General features: G+C 35.2%; 1 protein-coding gene across 2 annotated transcripts in view; it reads left to right on the forward strand.

Annotated features, from left to right (window-relative positions):
- ATRNL1 (attractin like 1) overlaps positions 1–22,914 on the forward strand; it is a 429,920-nt gene that overhangs the window by 140,970 nt on the left and 266,036 nt on the right. For both annotated transcript variants that reach the window (XM_058028925.1, XM_058028926.1), the window contains exon 21: positions 14,580–14,632. In XM_058028925.1, the coding sequence (XP_057884908.1) occupies positions 14,580–14,632 (53 nt within the window). The remainder of the gene's footprint in view (positions 1–14,579; positions 14,633–22,914) is intronic.

A 22,914-nucleotide genomic window follows, 5' to 3' on the forward strand; every position in this document is an offset into this window, starting at 1 on the left:
AGCAATGGGAAAAGAAAATACCAGTGTGAGAGCTCAGATCTCTCTCTGAGCTATCAACACAAAGCTAAGTTTGAAATTGGAATAATGCCTCTTTCTCTTGCTTGATATGGATTGCTCAGTGCTCAACTTGCTCAAAATACCATGCCCTGTTTATATTTTAAAATCTATTTTCAAAATCTTACAAATGACTAAAAGAAATGAAGCTACGTTGTGATGAAAACTCATTGATAGATATATCCATCAACTTCATCTGGTGATATTCATATATTTTTATTTCCTGAGAAAGGGAAGAAAAGAATTTTTATAGAGCAATAAGGAAAGTCTAGGTCAGGTGGGTACTACAGAAAGTATTTGATAAAAATCTCCTGGTGATGGAAAGATTGCATTTCTTTTCCTCTTATGGTCTCTAATAGATGAAATATGCATCTTCCTACTGCCATTTTCAATTTCTGTTTCCTCTTTCAGCCAATTGCATACCTTTACATTTAGATGAAAATTTGACTGGAATAGTTTTATTTCTGGTTTCAATTTTTGTTTCAAAGTTAAGACATTGTTGCTAGTTATTAGTTTTAAATTGCTTCAGTAGTTGCCAAGAGTATTAGAAGAATGCACACAAAAGATTAAAGCTATGCATAGAGAGAACTAAGAAATGTGTTTTGGTATTAAGACATGGGAGTGAGAAATGCATTAGTCCTCTTTTTTTTTTTCCCCCTGATAATTATATAGACTGTGCACATCAATTACACAGTGCTAAATTGTGCTTAAGGAGTCCTTATCCTGAGGAGCCTGCCAACAAACTTGCATTCTGCTGCAGCTGCATGTGCAGACATCTGGCAGTCAAGCAGGTTTTCTTATCTATTGAACCTTCTTTCCATCCCAGCCCTGCCTGTGCCCTTGCTGCAGGAGAGCCCATGTTCTCCTGCTTCCCCATGGCCCAAGTACAGTGATGCTGCAGAGGCTTTCTGTGCCACTCCTGCATTTATGATGGGTAACTGAAATGAGATAAAAATTCCATTCTTGGATGGTTGGGTAGATAAGGGAACTGCATACAGCATTTTAGAGTTGCTTGGAAAGCTGTAGGTATCTGAGTTGTTCTTTAACAATTAAGGTAATGAAGAATAGGAGGCTGTTTCAGAAGTGTGGTTGAAGTCCTATCCTTTATTTGGTCACTGAAATCTATTGTGATTTCCTGTACTGATATTCTTCCTTGCTGCAGCTTTGTCTATTTAAGAGGAATATTATTTTCACTCCTGTTTAAAAATCAGGAGGTGGGCTGCCTGGGATAATGAATTCTGCAGGCAGAACATATATAAGCACCTGTGCCTACATAAACATCCTTTTTACTTTGCCTTCATTGATAGCCTGCATTATCACGTGAATGACATGGAATAATGTAGACTTGAAAAGACAGCAAGTTACAATAAACATTACTGAAAAATATATGCAATATTTTACCTCTTACAAGGTAAACTCACAACATTTGTTACAAAAAGTAAATTCTCCATCACATGCAAGGTATTTACAGGGAACGATAACTGATAAGGCAAGAAGAAATAACAGAGGAGCAATTCTATCTGCCTTCACCAGCTCAAAGATAATAATGTCCTAATATTAGAAATACTCCCTTATTCTTTTCTTCTTCTGTACTGAGTAATCACCACTAGAAAGTATAAAATATAAATTAAACTGCACAACCTTTGCATATTTTGAGCTTTCTATATTTTTTTTTCTTGTGGATGTATTGAAAAATAAGTGGTATTTATCGGCTGACTAGATAATGGGGCTGGGGAGCTTGATTACAAGGCCATAAATCAATCCAAGAACCTGATGATATGCTAAACTTCAGCAGTGGAGCCTGAGTGGCTTAGATTATCACTTCAGAAGGATTGACTTAAAGATTTAGTTCTCCATCTTTATCTATTATTTCTATATTACAAAAAAGGAATTTTCCAGCAATTTAAGAAAAGAACAAAGTACTAGAAGGCTGAGTAAAAACTTAGCTAGGAAAGCTGTTTTAAATACTGTCAGGAGTCTGATTCAGAATCAAAGAAAACTTATAATCACATTTGAAAATTTGATCTGCCACAAAACTTTTTATTTGCAGTGTTGCACAGAGCAAAGATAAATTTAGGAATACTGGATTACAGCAGGAGGCCAAAGTGAGAGCAGTAAGATTGGCAAACCAACATACAGAATGTGTCAAAAAGGGCTCATTGTCCTGCAAGAAAAGACTTTTGGCTTGCTCACAGAGAAGTGATAAGAATTAAAGGGTAAAGGAACAGTCAGGCTGAAAGAGATTTAATAAATCAGATTTCATAAAGAAGACTTAAAATAAAATATTTGTCCTGGAAATGAGTTCTTACAAGATCCGTAAGGAGATAAGGGCAGCAATTACTTTCTAACAGCTGCTACAAAATCTCATCTTGTTCTCCTTTAGGTCATTTTATCCTCTCTTACGCAGAGTCGTGATTTAATCACAGATTTGGGTCCTGATTCAGATAAATATTTTAATACATGATAACACCTTGTTGCTTAGGTTTAAGAGGGGATATTCCCTGGTTTGGTGAGAATTGGGAACATATGGTTTACTTTTGTTTCCCCTGCTCTTGGGAGGCTAATTGTAAAATGTCACTATGGAATAGCAGCTGGAGTTTCACAAAACAAGTCCACAAAGTGTTTTTTCACTCCTAATACTTTGCTTCTTTTCATTCATTCATTTTCCTTCTTTATGTTTTTAGGTGTTTTCTGTACTTTGTAAATAAAGAGGTTTTTTTAATGAGGAAAGGTAAAGTTGAATGTGACAAATGGTGATTGTAAGAAATGAAAAATGTATAAATCAATGCTTCACGTTGAACAGAAGGATTGCCTCCTCTGTAGTTATGAATAAAAGAGGTAGTAGCACATCTAAACAGATGAACAGCTCCGCTGCTGTTCAGTGCCAACCACGTGTAAGTTAAATAACTCTGAGATTCATAAGTGCGAATAATGTAAATCCATTATTTGTGAAAGATTTTTTTTTAAGAAAATGCATTTTTTGTTGAATTGTACATTGCACTGTAGGGGTTTTTTCCCATTTTATTTTCTGTTTTATTTATACCACCCTGATGTGAATAAAATTAAATGCATTTTCCACCCTGTTTTTAGGGTAGAAAAAAACCTTTAGGATGTTTTTCTTTTCTTAATTATTTTATCTTTTTGTCCTATGCCTTTATGAAACATTTCCTGTGCCATTACTTTTTTGCTTTTGCTCTTACATTTTTTGAAAATACCTAAATATGTGACTTCATAAGTGGTTTGGTATTTGCCCTTCAGCAGCTTTTGTTTGAGCTTTGTCTGTGCTCAGTTTTATATAGTTGAATAGGCCTGTTTTTCATTCTCTGCTCAATATTCTTAGAATATTTCTGTGTAGTTAAAGTTCTGATATCATTAGAGGCTGGTTTTAGACTTAGTTGTTATGCCAGAGGAGGTTGATTCTTTTAATTGAAATATTTGAACCCGTGCATACTCCCTGTGTGTCCTCAGCCTTTGACAATTTCCTCAGCCTAAGAATCTCTTGTGTCTTGTTTTAATTATGTTTGTGACAAATGAAATTTTCTGCAACAGGTATCATTTAAGTACTGGCCTTAACATAAACTACAATGAACATTCAGCAAACAGAACTTCTTTCATAGAGAAAAGAAAGAATGAAAGAAATGGTGACTAATGTAGCTTTTGTATAAATATGGTAGAAGTTCTAATTGAGCTATTCCAGTTATATACAGGCCTAGAAATGGAAAAAAAAAAACCATTCAATAGTACAACCCAAGGATTATTCTAATACATCTTCTTCCTTCATAGTGGTTTTATTGATCTTACTTCCAGATATATCCAGCTTTCTGTGTTTCTGAATAGTGTATCATATTTGATATTTTGAATGTTCGTAACACAGTAAATTGTCATACGTTCTATTATCACACTGTAATAAAAACTGCCGGGTAACATTTTGTATGAACATGGTTTTCTGCAAATTTAAAAGTCATTGCTAAAATTTGTGAGTATTCCTTACAGAAAATTCGGCTTTCTGATTCCAGAATCCAAACCTGATTATCAAAAATTTCTTCCATTTGGCAGTAAGTCATATTGTGCACATGTTGTTTTTAAAACAGGACATTTCACTATAGTTCTTGTCTTTTTCTTATGAAATGTTTGTCAGTTTAATATTTAGCCTTTTGAATGTATGCTCACTCTTACTAATAATATGAATGTTATGAATCGACGAATTCAGGATACCTTATAAAATAGTCCGTGATTTCAAAACTGATATGGTGCTCAAAACACTTTCCTAAACTCCCTCCTGAAGAAGAACTTTGAAATCAGAGGGTCATCCCAGTTATATTTTCTTTAAAACAAAAATTCAGAAAAGAAACTTAGAATGGAGAGTAAATTAGTTGGATTTTTTCTTCCACTCTGATAGTCTCCAAAGGGGATTCACCTCAGAGTGCATCTCTCCACTGTACTATCAGTTGATTTCTTTCTCTTATTTATGGAAAATGCAACAAATACTTTGTTTTTATGACGTGATGGATCATTTCAGTCACCAGAATTCTTTTTCAATTGACATTAAAATATTTTGCATTTCTAAGTTATGGTTAATGTTGCAGATTTTAGCACAACTTAGAAACCAAGTCAGAAAACACGTGAGAAAAAAGACCTTAGGAATGTGAAAACAACCAAGGAAAGGATTGTATTTTAAATATTTTAGAAATCACTCTCTATTATGCAAAATGTATACACATAACTGATAAATATTGTAACTGAATCTTTTCTCTTAAGTACTAATTTTTGATACTATCTCTCAGTTTAAAAAAATATTTTGTATTATAAACCATTGGCTAAATTATTGGACTGAGGGAGTTTATTATTCCTTGACTTAAGCAAAATGACTGGGGACAGATTTTCATGCTGGCACGCAGAACAAATTTCATTCAAACTGAGATGAAAGGCGGTTAATGTAATTGTAGCCTATTATCCTATGCAGGCTTGACTTAAGAAGCAAACCAACAGATAGTGAGAAAATGATGGATAGAAAACAGAAATGCTCAAGGCTGGTGAAATAGAGACTTGTGAAGGGATTATGCCATAACTGTTCCACATAATCTCTGCATCAGTAATATCCCACCTCTACGGTATGTTTGGATTGCTAAACAGGATTTTTGTATGCCTCCTGCATTCTCTTTATTTCTCTCTGACGTCAAAAAAGTCCTGGTTTAGTAAATTTCATGACTTTGTAATCAGGGTTTTTCCTGGGCATGCTGTAAAGCATTCAGTTTTCTTTTCCTTCTAAGCACTTTTTTCTTTGTCATCACACAGAGTGATAGGAAAGTGGTTGGCCACATAACTAGTTAGTCTTTGATCCTAAGTTCATCTAAGGGACTAGCAAAAACTGTTATTTTTATTAGTGTATTGAGTTAAAAAGTAATAAATGTTCAACTCAACACTCTTTCAACTGTAAGAGTGGTTTTATTGCATAGCCCTTTGAATATAGTTTTTCATATTTTAGGTGATCAGATAGGGATCAGATTAGGACTGTGTTCTGGCAGATTACCTGGTTTTTATTATTCCATATCATTGTTCAGTAAGAGAAATATTTTTTTAATACCTACATATTTTGCACTGCAATCTTTTAAAAATTGAAAACATATGTGTTGGTCTCCTCAATACATAGAGAAAGGTGCTAAAATGTAGTTCAAAGCATGTTAATTACAAAACTAATTCAATAGGTTTTTCACCCTTGTTATAGCCCATAAAGCAAAGAAAGAATATTTTTTCCTCTGAAGAATCTGATTGTAGCCAGTGTAATACATATGTCTGAGGCAATTCTAGCAATAACTACTTCAAGCATCAAGTGTGGTGCTTACAAAATGCAGGAGATCGATTACTGATCAGAAGTCCCACTAAAGCTGCTGTTTTATGGCCTCTTTGCAGAGAGATTGAGTCTTTGAGGCACATGTGATGGAATGATAAAATATCTTTTAGGGGAGTGTTGGAGTTTGATTTCCCAGTCACTCCCAGCTGGAATGCTGGATTTCTCTCATCCACTGTCAGTAGCTTCACCAGAGCTCTTACAGTAGCAAAACTGTTTATTTTCTTTTCTCCTTCTGACATTGTTTAGGATAAGACTTTGTGCATTTGAAAAATGCTGCATTCTGTGAATTGCCCTTTGGGAAGTCTTTGGGATTACTTAAAGACTCAGTGCTGTACTCACACAGGAGCAAGCGCTGCTTTCCATGGCAGTCCTGTGCAGCCTGCCCATCAAACCCCATATAAACATAGTCTGAACAGATCAGGGCTGGCAGAGCAAAACTCCTGTTATGAAATACTTCGTAGTCCTCTGCCATGAGGCTATAGTCTCATTTTGGTCAGCTTTTTTTCCTTTTATAGCCATTTCTTTTAAGTTTTCTTCTTAAGTGTCCAATAACTTCGAGGAGAGCTGGCCAAGACTGGAAGTGTTGACAGTTTCAGTATTGTTGCTGCACCACAGACAGAAACACTTATTTACAACACTTTGGCACTTCATAAAGAAGTATCAGTGTCATCTCTGCTCCAGGAAATTCACGAGGTTATGTGCTATAATGAGCTAATGGGGATTTGGGCTCTTCATAGGCAAGAGGCCAGGGAAAAGGAGATGTGTGTATCTGACTTGATCCTTTCTCCAGCCACCCAGACATTTTTCAGTGTTCTATTCATAATAGATAGTTTTCTATCTCTTGGATTGATATATTTTTTTAATAAAGTCAAATAAAAGATGGTGCAGGTTAGATGGGATTGATATCCTCGATATTAAAAAGGACTTTATAAAAGGCCAGATATGCCCAAATGGAACGATGGTAGGCAATAACACATGGATATGATAGACTGCTGTGCAGAGGTGGGGTAAAGAAAGTTCTTTTAGGCAGAAGGAGAACTTATCAGAACAGCATACTGGATAGATGTATAGATATTGGAATGACCTGATGAACAAAAATATTTTGTTAAAGACCTGCAGGTCAAGAAGGAAGCTACAAGTCTGGAAACGGTGATGCGTCCATGTTTGCTTTCTGGTGATTCTCTGGGAATTTCTGTTGATGCCATAGGGATTATCTATGGGAAGTAAAAGTTCTGAATATCTCATCAGAAACACCTAAGTCATCTAGGAATAATGAAAGTTGCTTGAAAATGTAATGGCCAAAGTTTTGGCTCCCTAAGGGTAAGGATGACAGCTCGCCAATTCCAGTATGTATTATACATAAACATCTGTGATATTTGTTCATCAGGTTTATATTATAACTTGTCATTACCACTGTAGAAGTTGTTGCAAGTAGAACAATAATTCAGATAATATGACTATTTTCTAAAATTCCCTAATACTGTATAGCTGACAGCCTAGAGAAAGCCATGGCACTCTGATTTATTCATACCTTTTTCTTCATTTTGTATTTACTATTCTTGAACATCCACGTATAAGCAGCACTTGGCCATTGCTGAGCTGCAATGTCAAGTCCAAAATGTGTGATATGCTTTGCTTCTGAATTGTCATTTTTGTCTTGTTTAGTCAGTATTTCCCATATTTTTGGAAATATTAATTGCCATATTGTGCTAGATTGTTGTCTTAAATGACAAGAAAATGACCAAAGTTACCACATGTAATTTGAAGTAGAAAGACAAAAAGTAACTTGCCTGTCTTTGTACCATTTTCTGGAAATTATAGTGTCTGTATGGCATCCTGAAATACATATCTCTGAAATTGCCTTTTCCTTAAATTGCCTTGAAATTATAGTCTTATATAAATAGTGATTTTGTTAAAAATCCTCAGCACAACAAAAACAAACAAACAAAACCCATCCCAGAATCTTGAAAACAAAGTGAAATGAATGCAAGAAAGATCAAATGCAAACAGCTGAGAACTCCATAGCACTCTGTAATACCACAGTACTGAACTTTCTGCACTGAGATTGTAACTGAGTAGTTCTTTGCAATAATTTCCCTCAGAGACTGACCATAGATTAAATTCAACAGTAATAAAAGAGTAATGTTATAATGCACATTTTTTAAAAACAAGCCAGGAACTGTTTAATAGTTAAATATACTTACTACAAACACACTTAGTAATAGTAAAATTTTACAATTCAGTAATGACTAATGAAAATGCAGTAAACCACTTGGGATTTACTGTGTGTATATTTATTTCTTTTTCATGTGGTCTACTTGATGAAGCCATTTACGATGCATTTGCTCTGACTGTCAGGGCCTGTTAAAATATTTAGTGTTGTGACGCGCTGCCTCTCCTGCTCTTTTTGACAAACGGTTTCTAAACAAGAGCAATATACAAACACTGTTGGAAAGTGCCAGAAGAGGCAGTGAATAGCTGATCACAGAATCACAGAATGGAGCCATCCCAGAGCACGGGGACAGGATTGTGTCCAGATGGTGCTGGAATATCTCCAGTGAGGGAAACCCCACAACCTCTCTGGGCAACGTGTTCCAGTGCACACTGACTTGCATGTATTTATTTCATATGGTCTTTAAGATCCCTTCCAAACCATTCTATGATTCTATGAATACTCTATTGTTGATAAACATTTCATCAATATTTATCTTCTGAAAGGATTAAACATATGTGAATTTTGTGAACTGTTCACTGGTTTTTGAAAAGTAAACATTTACGAGGAGCTGCATTTCAGTTTAAGCAGTAATAAGTTTTCACAGTTATTTTACCATTCTTATCTAATTCTTCCCTCTAAAAGCAAAGAAGTAATTGAGAAACGCATACTAATATTTCTCAGAGTTGTGGTTCTCAGTGTAAACACAGCCTCTTATTTTGAGTTATGAGATATTCTAAATTTACTTTCTAAGGGCTAGATGAAGTGTCTGGTGTAGGTCAAAATGTGAGAGAAGAAATGTAGGTATTTCTCTTCCCTGACTTTGAGAGAACAGTGACTGATAAGAGGGAACTCTGCTTTTCCAGGTTCACCTTTTTGCATATATTCAAGTTTGTGCATCACTGCCAAAAAACATGGCCATTTGTAGAGAAAGGAGTGCCAGACGTAAGAGTAAGGCCATGGACATGAGATTTTTCTTGTTCAGAGTAAGCAGCATCAGATAATTTGCATACAAAATCCATTTGTGCCTTATTCATTAAGATTAAGAGGGAGTTATCCAGCTATTCCAAATCAGGGCTGTAGGTCATTTCATTCTTTTATAGAAGAACTAAATAGAATCCAGACTTTATTAGAAAATACTTATTTTACATATTAATCTTTATTTTCTCTTAATCATATAATTATATGATAAGTGACACCTCATTGAAAACTTATTTTGTCCTGGAGTGCAATGAATTTTGTGATTTAAAATATTATTATTTCAAAGAGTATACAAGAACTCTTTATTATTAATCATTCTTGATCTTGCAGGGAAGAAGGATTTGAATAGCATGAGGGATCTGGATATGGAAAACTTTCTTATGACATTAGCAGGTTTTACTTTTTTCTTTTGGTGAGATCAGCCTAGATTAAAAAAATAAAAAGTACTGCTGGCCTAGGCCTTTTTCATGAATTATGTGAGGAAGAGACAAATTGATCTACAGATGAAACATTGTCTCAAGACATTGTTATATATACTTACAAGAAAAAAAGAAATAAATCATTTCCCCACATTATTAAAAAGTTCTAACTGGAAACATAAATCCCAGTACCTTTTACCCTTTTAGGTTATCATTATCTTAAGAGGTAGGCTGATAATTCTTTTTATCTGAAGTTACTCATGACTGGAAGAATCTTGGCAGTGTGAGAAATGAAAGTGTCCAATTTTTACATTAGAACCAAAGATCTGAGAGGTCTGTCTATCTATACTCAGTAATACTGAGTATACTGCAGTATTAATGGATAGCTTTGGGACAATGTAGTACAGAGCACAATGTCAATGCAGTCAAGAAGCAGACCTTTATCTGTAAGAGGGATAAATTTACATTTATGGATGATGAAGTTTGTCTATTTCACATATTTCACTTTAGCAAAATAAAGATTATGTTGCAGGATAAAAATGCAATAATAATTAGCAAATGAACCTATTCTCTGAAAATCAGAAAGCAGTCATTAGCATTGCTTACAATGCCTCTTTTTCATTAAATATGTCATCTGAGCTCAACTATTGCATCTAAATCTTAGCACTTCAGTGGAAGGATGATGCTGTTTCTGAATCTTTTAAACATGCTTTAACTCCCAAAACATGACACTGGCTGCTGTATTGTAGGTGCTGGTTGTGAGGTTCCTCACTTTCCTTGCTGCTGACCATATCTGTTGTGGATGGTCAGAAGATGTGGTTGTTCTTGGGCATTTCTGTGACAAAGGCATGGATGCCAGGCAGGCCTAAATCAAGACCTAAGTGTGAATTGGGCTTTCAGGTATCAGTCACTCACTGCTCTGGACCAGTAACAAGCTCAGCTGCAGAAGCTTCTACCGTCACCATGAAAGGTTAAATGAGCTGTTATAGGAATGTTCCCACGTGATCAAATAATTTGTCTAGAAAGCTGTTGATCTAGGTTGGTGTTATATTGATAGTTTTCCTCAGGTGAGAAGCTTGAAGGTTTGCCCTTCCTTAAGGGCCATACCAGTAAGGACAATGAAATTAGGCATATAAATATAAATATTCCCCTCCTGTCAGTTCCTTTGCTTTAAGCCTGCAAGGTAGAGAACACAGGAATATCGAGATTGCTAAGCTTCAACAAAAGGTTGTTTGTAAACTCTGTTTTACAAAGAAGCCTTTCATTCATTAAAATCCCCCCAAATCTGTCAGTCTTACTGTAAACATGTACTCATTTACATACATTTATTGTATTTAAGGAGAAGGAGAGACATTATCTTGGTCAGAAACATGAGAATAATTATTTTTTAAATGCATTTGTCAATAACTTCTATTTTGAACTTCCAGAAAATCCAGGGAGATTAAAAAAAGTGAAAGTGGTTCAGTTTTGAAAGGATAATTGAGGGAGAAGTTGGGAAATAAGTGCTAATAGCAGGCCATCCAAAGGTCACTGAGCTTGATGAATGGAATACTTCTGTATTGGAACAAACCATAGAACTTGTGCATAACCTAATAGGAGCCTTCCTCCATTTGTCCTTGTAAATGGGAGCTGTGTCTTTGGAGTCCTGCCAGAGTGGAACTGCTCGTTCATTATGACCACTTAAAGCAAATGATCATGGCCCTATGGCACATAAAATAATGAGTGTAGCTTCCATTTCTCAGATATGAGGAATATATTATGCTTCACATATGGTCCAATGTGTGCTGGCTTTTGGAAAAGGTACAAAAATTACTACAATGAGTAAAGCTCATAAGGAAACAATTCAGCAAATAGGAAATTTTGTAATTGGAACCATAATCAGTGACTAATGCAGAGCAATATGTATGCTAATAAAATAGGAGAGAATTAAAAGACAAAACTAAATTTAATCGAAACCCACCATACATGCTTGTGTGAATAATTTCAGATATATTCTTAATCCTATTAGTTTCATTTTTTTCCTTCACTGAAGACCAAGTGTTTAAGCAGTATCTTCCATTTAAATTAAAACAGACTTCCCTAACTAGTAAAAACTCCCCCCCGTGTTATTCTTGATATACATTATGGAAGTGTTCTGCATGAAAGGCCTGGCTACAAATGGTGTAATAAACCAGCTGTTTTCATGAGAGGGCATAAAAAGAACACAGATAACAGGTAAATCTCATGCCCCTTCAGTTCCTGGGGTTCCTGTGTGTCTGCAGCACCAGATGAACCTGGATTTTCCCTCTGAGCTGTACAGGTGCTGTCCATGGAGATGTTCCTCCTCCCTCACATCCATGGTGCCTTTTATCCTGTGCCCAGGCAGAGCTGTGTGTCTGCTCCTGTCAGGCTGGGAGCTTCTCTGGGATAGCACCCACCAGGGCTCTCTCCTGCCCAAAGTCATTCCCTCCTTCAGTACTTCCATGAGGCTCCCAACACAGAGACTATAATATCTATGATAATACATCAAAATACTTTGCTGTGATGTCATTCCCTGTTCTTTTTTTATTGTGCATATTTTATCATTCCATCACACGTGACGCTGAAACAACTGAAATGGCTGTAAAATTGAATTGCTTTTTTGTTTCCAAGATGTTTGAAGGTGACTTCTGTAATTGTCAGGGAGTTGGTAATTATTTGGATTTGAATGGATACTTATGAATACTTGTATGTTGCAACATATTTCAAACCCAGTAATTTTTGTGTTAACCATTTCTTTGTATATTCTTGTAAGCTGTGAAGCCTGTCTTATGTTAGATGGAGTTCATAGATATTTTTATTTCATATATTCATGTTTGGGTTTTTTCTGTGATATAAATAGAAATAAAAATGCAAGGAAGGTATATGTGATGCTGGAAATCCCTGGGTTCTGGCACTTATTGATCCACAGGAGATGGTTGCATCTGATTAAAAGGGCAGCTGAATGGAGAGGGCAAGCTGTATGGAAACAGCTGTCTTTTTTCATTAAGATTTTCAAGATTAAAAAAAAATCCTGAACCTTTATTCTCAGTGTCAAAGCACCACAGGTGAGTGCTTTGACTGGGCAAGAGTTCAGAGAGGAATTTGTTTATTTTCTCCCCATGGAAAAGTTATTGTTGTTGGGAGCTGAATATTGCTCTTGGATGTCACTCACAGGTCAGTGCCATTAGCAGCGAGCAGCAGGGGAAGTTTCTTGCCTTCATCCTCAGACTCTAAGTACAGAGTTATTTTTTATTTTTTTTTCCTTCAGGTATAAAACCCCAGCATATTCTAAATACTGGCTACATTTAATCTACTTTGAGTTTGAAACAATTCAAGAGGAAAAATAGTCCTCTTACAATGCTATTATTATTTCCTACATGATACACTGTCTCATTTATGTGGCAATCTTACATAAAGGAAAGTGAATTCTTTTAAACCCTTGCTTTAAAAATAGTCCCTTTCCTGTAGCTCTCTTTCAGAATTCCAAATCTAAAGGCCCTTTCAGACATGAATATATTTTTTATTGTTTCAGTTTCAAGCTGTTCTTTGTAGAATGTTTGTGATGTTTAGAAAAGAGCTCTTTCAGGCAGACCAGTGTTACTATTTGAGAGATTTTCTCCTTTCCAAGTACATGCAAAAGAGTTACTTCAGGATCAGACTCTCTTCTAAATTCTAAATTCACTCTACTAAATTCAAAATTCTGTGGAAAGGACTGTGGGGTGAGAGTGACTTTGTGAACAAGACCACTAATTGTGTTTTGCAGTTAGATTTGAAGTGTAGGGGGGTTTGTTTTCTTGGAGATTAATCACTAAAATTATTATATTAAAAAAGTGTTGAATTTCTATATAGTTGACCCTGCAAATAGTTCTCATGCTAATGTGGGATCAGGAGTGCACAAGGGCAGAGTCCAGAACATCTTTTTTCTACTTTTTGATTTTATTGCCATTGCTGATTATTTTCTTTATGGTATTATAACAAAGGGTCAAGGAGATTCTCTGCTTATTTCTCTAATAAAAATGAGTATGTTAGGAATCACCACTTAGAAACTATTGAAGAAAGCAGCAGAAATACAAACATCAAAATATTTTAAAGTCTGAAACTTGTTAAATGAGATGACATCCAAGTTAGAATGTATTATTAATACCAATCACAAATAAAATAACAGAAAAAATATGTCCTTCCAAATTAAGTTTGTTAGAATAAAGTAATGAAAAGCTAGTCCAAGATACTAAATGATTCAGATTACTTCTGGGAAAATATTTGTATGAAATTTAATAGGCAGTGATTAGCTTTCTCTTTGTTTTCTGAATCTTTCTGTATATGTAAGAGAAAACTATAACCTTGCTGGAGACTTCCATGAAATAGCTAAGGAAACCTAAAGCAGATTAATCATTTTCTATTAAGATATTTGGCATTTTTAGAGTAACGTTATATAACTGAATTTGAACAGAATTTCTGTAGGATATTTCATGTCTCTGAAAATAGCTATATATCTTATCTTACTCAATAAGAAAGCTATTTCTCCAGCCCTTCTCATGTGGACATCTTGTCAGCAGCATCAGTACATCACACTCAGTTTGAATTTCACCCGGTGCCCTGGGTGGTCAGTGAAGAGGAGCAATTGCTACTGGAGTTCATGGAAGTTCAGTAGCTGAGATGCTGCTGTGCCAGATCAAAACCAGGGAGGGAATCAGCTGTGACTGGGGACAGGGATAAGGAGATCCAGTGCTTGGGGTGGCTGCCTGGCTCTCCTTTGCTCATCAGAGTGCAGAGAGCCCAGAATTCCTGCCCTGAGTCCTACAGCAGGCACCAACTTCAGCCAGGTGGCTGAAGCTCTTTATTCAACTCTTGGTCACTCTGGCTTTCTTATATGACAGAGAGCTGCCTCCAGAAAGTAGCACACCCTCATTAAGAACTATATTAAATACTTCTTATTTGCACGATTTTGTGTTGGTAGTACTAAAAGTCATGCTACTTGAATAAATATTCTAGCTGTGTTTTTATTAAATTTGTACTGTGTTTAATGGGAATATTTGGTTTTGTCTTTTTTTTCCCCCTGCAGCTGTGACTCTGAGAATAGGTATCTTGGAAATCCACTTAGGGGAACATGCTACTGTGAGTACTTGTATTTTTAATGCTACATACTGAAATGTTGATTACATATTATATGATAATTTCATTTCCTTGGAAAAACAAAATAAGTTCCTGGAGATTTTCCAAAATTGAGCACATTGATATTTTGACTGAAAAATAAAATGCCCTACTGGGCTTCTCTTACTTTGTCTGCAAGAACACAAATTAAAGTCCACTAGAAGTTGATTCCTTACATCTGACTTAGAGGGACTGACCGAGCCACTGGTTATTTTCTGTATCTCATCATATGTGAATGAAAGGAATAGTAATTTTGTCAATGCTTTAAAGACAGACTTTGTGGTGGAGAAATGCAAATAGTGTAAACAGCAATATTCCCTGGGACATTCTGAGTGGTTTAGCCAGTGTGCCTCCCAGGGACATGAGACACAGCTGCTCCCCACAGTGCCATAAAAGGAGGCTGTGTGTTGTCTCCATGTTCTTAATGTCGTAGAAAAGGTGCCTCTGGCAAATTTACTCTGAAGCGTTGCAGTTTTGATAGTCTTAGTGGAGGACCTGAAGGGATGAGAATGCTTATTACCCATGTGCAGAAATCCCTTAGTGAGCTGTGCCAATTTTACTATGCCAATATCAAGTTCAATAGTAATTTTAATCATCATAAAAACAGATGGGATGTTGGAGAACACTGTTTTAACTTTGGTGACTTTTGCACGTACCTGCTCCGTGTCAGACAATTGGATCCATTTGTCTGTTGTTTCTAACATCATCCCTGCCTCAAACTTGAATTTGTACATAAAGACAGATGTCTGAACATACTTATAACCTCTCTTCTGATTTTTGGCCTTGTTTCTTAGCATTTTATTTTACAACATACACAACAACTTTATTTTAGTGTGTCTTTAAGGCATCATTTACCTAATAAAGGAAGGTTTATTTTCTTTGCTAATCTGTTTTTCTTACCTTAAATGGTTTGCATCTGCAAGGTATGTTTTACAGAACAAAAGAGTAAATTACATACTATATTACAGATGTTGACATATCTCTAGGCCTAAAACATTTATTCCTCATGCCAGCTATTAAAGAACATTGGTGTGGGGTTTTTTTTGTTGTTGTTTTTTTTTTTTTTTTTTTTTTTTTTTTCTCTCAGACATCATAAGTTTGAATGTAATACTTTAGGCTGGAACATAAATTTTAAATGTTGTAGACCAAGTTGAAAATACTCTTGAAATCTGTGTCTTTAAGATACTCTTGGTCAGTAAATTAAATTCCATTTGTTATTTTTTGCATAAGGAAAGTGTCTTACTTTAAAACAGAAGTATCAGTATTTAGAAGAGTAATTTTTTGTATCTATATAAAAATTAAATATTTTATTTTAGGTTTAGAGTGAGTACATGAGAAGTTCATACTTTAAATACAATTATATATAGGCTATTTTTGATATGTGTGTCAACGTTTGTTTTGTCTTTTAGAAATAAGTGTTATTAAATTTAAGAGATTGAAAAGAAATGACAGTAATGAGATTTGTAGACCTCAGGCACCTCCATGAAAAAACCTTATTTTTTTGCTATCATGTTTCAGGCTGAGTCTATAAATCATGTTGGAGACAAATTGTACTATATTCAAGATGCCCTTTCACTTTTAACTCACTACTGTTATTTGTCTTCTGTCAGATTTCAAAATATTTTAAAAATCTCGTTGTTTTGTAACAATAAATTTTCTTTTAATATTCCAGCCATTTAAAGTATCCCATATAAACAATTATCAGAGTTATTTTATTGTAGTAATAGAGAGACTTTACTGATAAATAATAATGGAATTCTGTATTTGCTGGATGGTGCATCATAATGGGAAGTAATCAGTTAATTTATGGATAACTGACTAGCCTAAGATTTCAATGATAGTTTCTTACCAGCACAGTCCATTTCCTGCTAAATCATGTATTAAAAATACATATATACACACATCGTGAAGAAATTCTCTAATTTGTTATCTATATTCTAAAATATGGCCATACCATGTTTCAGTTTTGTACTAGACAGGCATTTTGGATGGTATTTTTTCTGTGCTTTAGTTCACTTCTCATTAAGAAACTTTCTCTTTAGATCCTTAAAATGCCACTTTACTTTTCCTTGAAGTGTATTTCTTACAACACATGAATATTATTGCTCAAGAGGAGGGAAAAAGAAATTGTATGTCTTTATGAACAGCATAAAATTAAAATTCTAGGCACATCTGTTTCTATTACTTAGAATAAAAATCAGTGAATGCAGATAATAATTTGCTGTATGGTTAGGATCTTCATCAGGAAAACTTTTAAGTCACATGCTTGAGTTTAGCCTTGAGTTTAGCATCTTCAAAATGCCCAGTTTTAAGTATTTGAATTTTGCCCTTTTTTTCACTTGTGGAAACATTGCCCTAAATTGGAATGCTCTTCTGAGCAAAACTTCAGGATTTTATCCCAAGTGTCTTTCCTGTGATACTGGATGACCTGGATTTCTCTTTATCTGCAGGATGTGGATTGATGAATGCTTGTTGCCTTAGAGAACTTTCTGCAGCTTAGGATGCTGTGAATATTCTCTGCCCGGTAGAATCTCAGCTGGTTTCATCTCCTCCAGCTCTCTGCCCATCTCACCTAGTCCTTGCCTAGTTCTGTGCCCCCTCTTGCCTGTCATTGCCATCCTCAAGCCTAGGAAAGGGGAAACAGGCTGGTGTTGGTGCAGGTATTGACATCAATGGACTGATTAAGAGGGTAAATGAAAACAGTTTGCCACTGGGAGAGCACAGGTTGTTTTATTCTCTTCATTATTTGTTTCCTCTCATAATGATGTAGGAGAGTAAACAGAATTTTAATTCTGTACATGGATGGTGTTGTGGTTGAAGAAGTGATCTGAGCACAGATAGAAACACAGGAAGATTATGGATGGGTCTGGCATGACTGAAAACAATGAATTTTATGTAGGAGGTAACGTGCTGAATCATTGCAGGGACTTTATCTTAATACAGATACTGTGCCAAAAGGATAAACTAGAGATCAGAGGAACGGTGCTTTAAACATCAGATTTCATTCTCATATGGCAATTCCAAACACAGCAGCAGTAGACAAGAGTAGTTTTTCTGCTTTAAATTATGAAAACTTAATAGAATGGAATAAGAAATGTGTAATGGGGTATGCAGTAGTATATTATACAGATTGTGTGAAAATAATTGTACATGGCTTTTAAAAAATTATTTTAGTTGTGACTGAATTGTGCTATTGAAAAAGCACAACTACTTGGAGAGCAAGAGAATGAGAGCAAGCCTCAGAGATACAGAAATTAGAAAAGTACTGAATGTATAAGAATGTGTGAGCAGCTGCATGATGATCTATCTAGTCTAGAACCCTGTTCTCAGGAGTGGCTGCACACAAATGCTATGGGAAGATTGTAGCAAATGGACAAACATACAGTGGTAATTCTCTCTTCACATCCAACAATTTGCAGCTTAGAACTTCATGAGAGGAAGGATTTTTTGAGCTGAAAGTGTTCAATGTGCCATAGCTTAGGAATATCAGAGGAGACATTATCAAAGATTTATTATACAAAATAAAAACAGTATTACTGCAAAAGAAAGCTTTGTGATTTTAGAGACTACAGTTTTGTTTGGCCGTGTAAACATCCTTGTTAGCTGAGGACAGGTCTGCTTCTGGTTGTCTCTCTATTTCTGGTAGGGAGGCTCTGTATCCCTAGCCCTGTGTGTTGGAAGCCAATCTTGCTGTGAATGATCAGAAACTGATTCAATCCATAGAGATGAATCCTGAGTGGAGGCCAGAGATGCTTGTGCAGCTGACTTATGCATGTACACAAACCATAAATACGATATTTTGTCGTGGTACATTTGTATTGGCTGTTGTTTTTGCTCCTTGGTGTCTGGGCCAGCGTGATGGATGGCGGTGACACCTCGATAGCAAAGTGTGCATCCAAATGGCCGCGTTAGTTCTTCACACATCAGCATTAGGAATGCATTGCTGTCAGTCAGAGCTCCTGGGTGCAAGGGAACACGGAGCAAAACCAGATGGTTTTAGACAGATTGGGAGGAATCACTGGGACGAATGCCACTCCTGTGATCTTCACTTGGGTTGTGTACAGACACAAAGCTGTAAATCATAAATGGAGAAGTGGTTAATCCAGTGTTCCAGAGAAAATGAAAGTTTAAATTTACAATTCATGATGTGTTACAATGCAAGGTTTGAATTGTAGGCATGCTAACAATCACTTGTTTTGAGAGGATGTGATACTTTCCACCATAAACCTCTCTTAGATAGCCATAATTCTAAGGTCAAAAACTTTGCAAAATGTGTGGCTTATGTACATTATTTTGAGTTCCAATGCAACATATCAAACAAGAAGTACAACTGTTTCTAATACTGCTACATGCAGAAGCATAAAAGCTTACAACAAATCATTCCTGCCAGTGTAAATCACATTGTTTGCCTGCATATAGTTAGAATTTTCATGAGCTGAGCACTCAAGATTTTCCTGTTTGTCCACTAAGAAAATTCCTAGCTAAGACAATGAAGTTGAAAAAATGCGCATGGATTTAGACACCTTAGCTTTTTTTTCCCTTTTATTCTTTTAAAAAAGTGTTTAGAATAATTTTTGGATTATTTCTGGGTACCACCGCTGACAGTGAAGAGCTTTTCCATTTGCTCCTGCAGACTGGTTGCTGTTTTAAAACAGGCAGCAATAGTGAATTACAAGGCAACACACTTTGGAGTGGGAAAGTTTCAGGGATTCCAGAAGATTTCCTTAGCAATGTATAGCCAGAATGTGGTCACAGTGTAAAAAAATTGCTATAAGTGAACAATTTTAATTAATCTAGTGCTCGTCTTTTGGCTGGACAGACAGTTTTGTGGGCCTGTGATATTTGTGAATGCAAAGAAAAATAAAATGAAGCTTGCCTTTGCATTACGTATAAATATAAATATAAATATAATATAAATATAAATATAAATATAAATATAAATATAAATATAAATATAAATATAAATATAAATATAAATATAAATATAAATAGTGTGTGTGTTTTTTAGATCCAGTGTAACACTGTAGAGTTTCCCATGCTGCAGAGCGGGCCTGCTTTTAGGGATTAGAACCTGACCTTTGAGAAGGATTAGAGAACCCAAAAGTTAAGAGGTCACGAGGGATGGGTCATTTGCAAAGAGAATTAAACTGGGGAGGGATTGAATGACTTGCAGCTTTTTGTGGAATTAAAACCTGTTTATTGATCATATGCCCCTGATCCAGATATTTGTTGGGTTTATAGCCTTTAAAAAAGATAAGGCCTTAATATCTATATATAAAAAGGTAGAAAAAATGTACAAATTTTATTTTAACCATTTTTTAGGTGTTTCCTTCTGGAGCTCTTCCTTTTTTCTCCTACCTTAGTGTTTTATGAAATGCCTTTTGTGGATGGCTTCACATAGAGAGTGACCACCATTCTCAGCTGTTTTTCTGGGATGAAACATGCAGGGAAGGAAGGTGCTGGGCCCATCTGCAGAAGCCTTAGAAGTCAGGTATACAAATTCCACTGGCACCTCTCAGTTTTCCACTCAGTCTCCTGGACATATAGGGAGAAAATAGAAAATCAGAGAACACACTGCAAAGTTTAGCTTATATATAAAAAACCCCAACATTATTATAAGCAGGAAAACAGTAGTCATAGTTTTTTGTTGGTTTGTTTGTTTGATTCTTAATGGCTCGATTTTATTAGCTGCTCTTTTTCTACTGAAATAAACCACAGAAAAGAGTATGTGCTCTACTAAACATTTTGCAATGACTTTTTTGGGATTGACCTGAATAATTGGTTTATGGCTTTGCCATTCTAAACTCTGAGCCATAAAATCATTATAGCTTATAAGACTATTGCTTCTTTCCTTGGTGTAAATACAGACAGGATAGCAATAAGCAATTCCCTCAGTATGTCAGCAGCTCACAAAGATGAAGAATGATACTTTCATGTGCAAAATTGGTGAGAAACTATGAAATGTACATTCAGTAAAACCTCTCAAGATAATATCTGGTGTCTGTGCAGGGAGCTGGGGACAAAAAAGCAAATTTTGCTTCTGGTGAAGAGCCTCATAAGGATTCTAGTCCAGTCCTGAAGCTGTATTAGCCCCACTAGTGCTGACACACCAGGATTTCAAAAAGGGAAAAGTAAAGAAAAGTGCTAGTCTGTACCTATTCTCCATACAATTTCTATGTAGTAAATTTGTATTTTAGTTTAAAACTTTTAAACCATATTTTTATGCACTGTATGTGGTGCCTGAAAAGAAATAACCTCAAGCACTTATTTCTTTTATCTCCTTTATTAAAAATTTGTCTTACTTGCTAAAAATTAAGAAGTCTAATTACTTTTTCATATCTGGTCTTTGGACTAAGGACTTTGTAAGTCCTGATTTCTTTTTCTCCTAGGAGTAGTAGCTAGAAAGATTGTTTAATTATTAAATGTAGATAATTTATGACAACTTCCAATTAATTTTTAGAAATATCACTTCAATATTGTCTCAGATCAAAAGGATGATCCACCCTTATTTCTGTTGTCAAAATGCAGTTTAAGCTTACTAGACCTATTGACAGGGTCTGATAGTTCATCCCACCTGTTTTCCTTATTATTCGAATGTATTTTCTTTCTTTCTTTTCAGGGCTTAGTCACAGTCAAAATTCTAATATAAGCCAATTTTTAGTAACATTTATTATGTTACCAATGTTATAGTTTAATAAAAAGGAAAATTAAAATTGTTTAAAGAAATCTCTTTAAATACTAAAATCATGCATGTTGATGCATTCAGGAACTCAGAACATGACCTCTTTTGTCAATAAAATTGGAAAAAAGAATTGTCAAGTAAAACATGTACTAGAGGTACCATAAAGCACTAGGTGGCAGACTTGTTATACTTAGAGAAAAATTAAACTCAAGAACATTCCAAGGAGAGTGTTTTAGAAGATAAATAGCAAGTAGCACTATAAGTAAAACTGTTAGCAGGGATTTTCCAGATATTTAAAAATTATGTTGAGACTTAAAGGGCATAAACAATAAATTTTAGCTCTTGAAAACGTGTTTGCCTTGGCTGAGTTGGGAGATGTATACCAGCAGCCACCACCTTCACTACTGATTGAACAATTCATGTTTCCTTTTGGGACAACATTAATTTCAACCAAATACATATTGTAATTGTAAAACTGTCATGCTTGACTTAAAATTATGAGTTCCACCAATTATATCTAACATTGATTGACTTTGATACAGACTGAAAAAAATCTATATTATTTATAAATACAGTCAAAGTAATGACTGACATTGTGTTTTGAATATATGGACTCATGCAAAAAAATTCTATTTAAAATGAAATCTTCTTAGTGTTTAAAGAGTCTAGTGGAACAGATTATAGTTTAAATCAGACAATTCTAGGATGGCTTGATAAAAGATTAGCCTCAGCAAACCTACCAACTCAGAACTTATAAAGAGCAACAGACAAACACAGTCTTTGCCCTGAGCTAAAATAACTGCACAAACCAACTGTCGCCTTGCAGAGAATTAAAACAATAACCACATCTGAAGCTGAAGCTCCTAATAAAGTATTATGATCTCACCCCAGGCTCTGTGTACTCATTTGCCAAATGCTAGGTTGGCTTGCAGCTTTGTTGGGCAGGCTGAGGAAATGGATTTGCTGCCAATCATTTTCAGCTTTTACTTTAGGTTGGAGAATTTTTCCATGTATGTATTTATTTCTCATCTTTGTAATTAATGTTTTTTAATGTTGTGGATTTTCTTTGCTTAACAATCCATGTGTTATTTTTGAAATGAAGATTATTTGCTTTCTCTGGTAGCTTCTGCTTATATACTAGTGAATTTAGCAACTGGCATCCTCTTACAATTACTATTTAATACCTTTTAATTAATTTAGTAATTATTCATTAATAATAGCAGGTATGCTACCCTAACTCAAAGAAGTAGGACAAACTAACAGTGGTGAAACGAACTTTCTAACTGCTAAAAAGAAGAAAAATCATACCTTGTATTCATGCAGTTAAAGGTCTGAATTAGAGGACTGTTCCACAGATGCCATGGTAATTTTTTGTATTATTTTACTTGCAGTGTAATATATAATATTACAGTAAAATAGCTATAGGTATAAAATGTGGGTATTTATAGATCTTGGTGAGGCAAGAGCAGCAGGATGTCTCGTTCAGAAGACATCCTTTGCTTTGTAGGGGACTCTAGCCCTTGTAGGAAGCAGTGTTTTAAATGAGAAGGAAAGCAGTGCAAGT

Source organism: Melospiza georgiana, chromosome 8, assembly GCF_028018845.1.
Source record: "Melospiza georgiana isolate bMelGeo1 chromosome 8, bMelGeo1.pri, whole genome shotgun sequence".
NCBI lineage: Eukaryota > Metazoa > Chordata > Aves > Passeriformes > Passerellidae > Melospiza > Melospiza georgiana.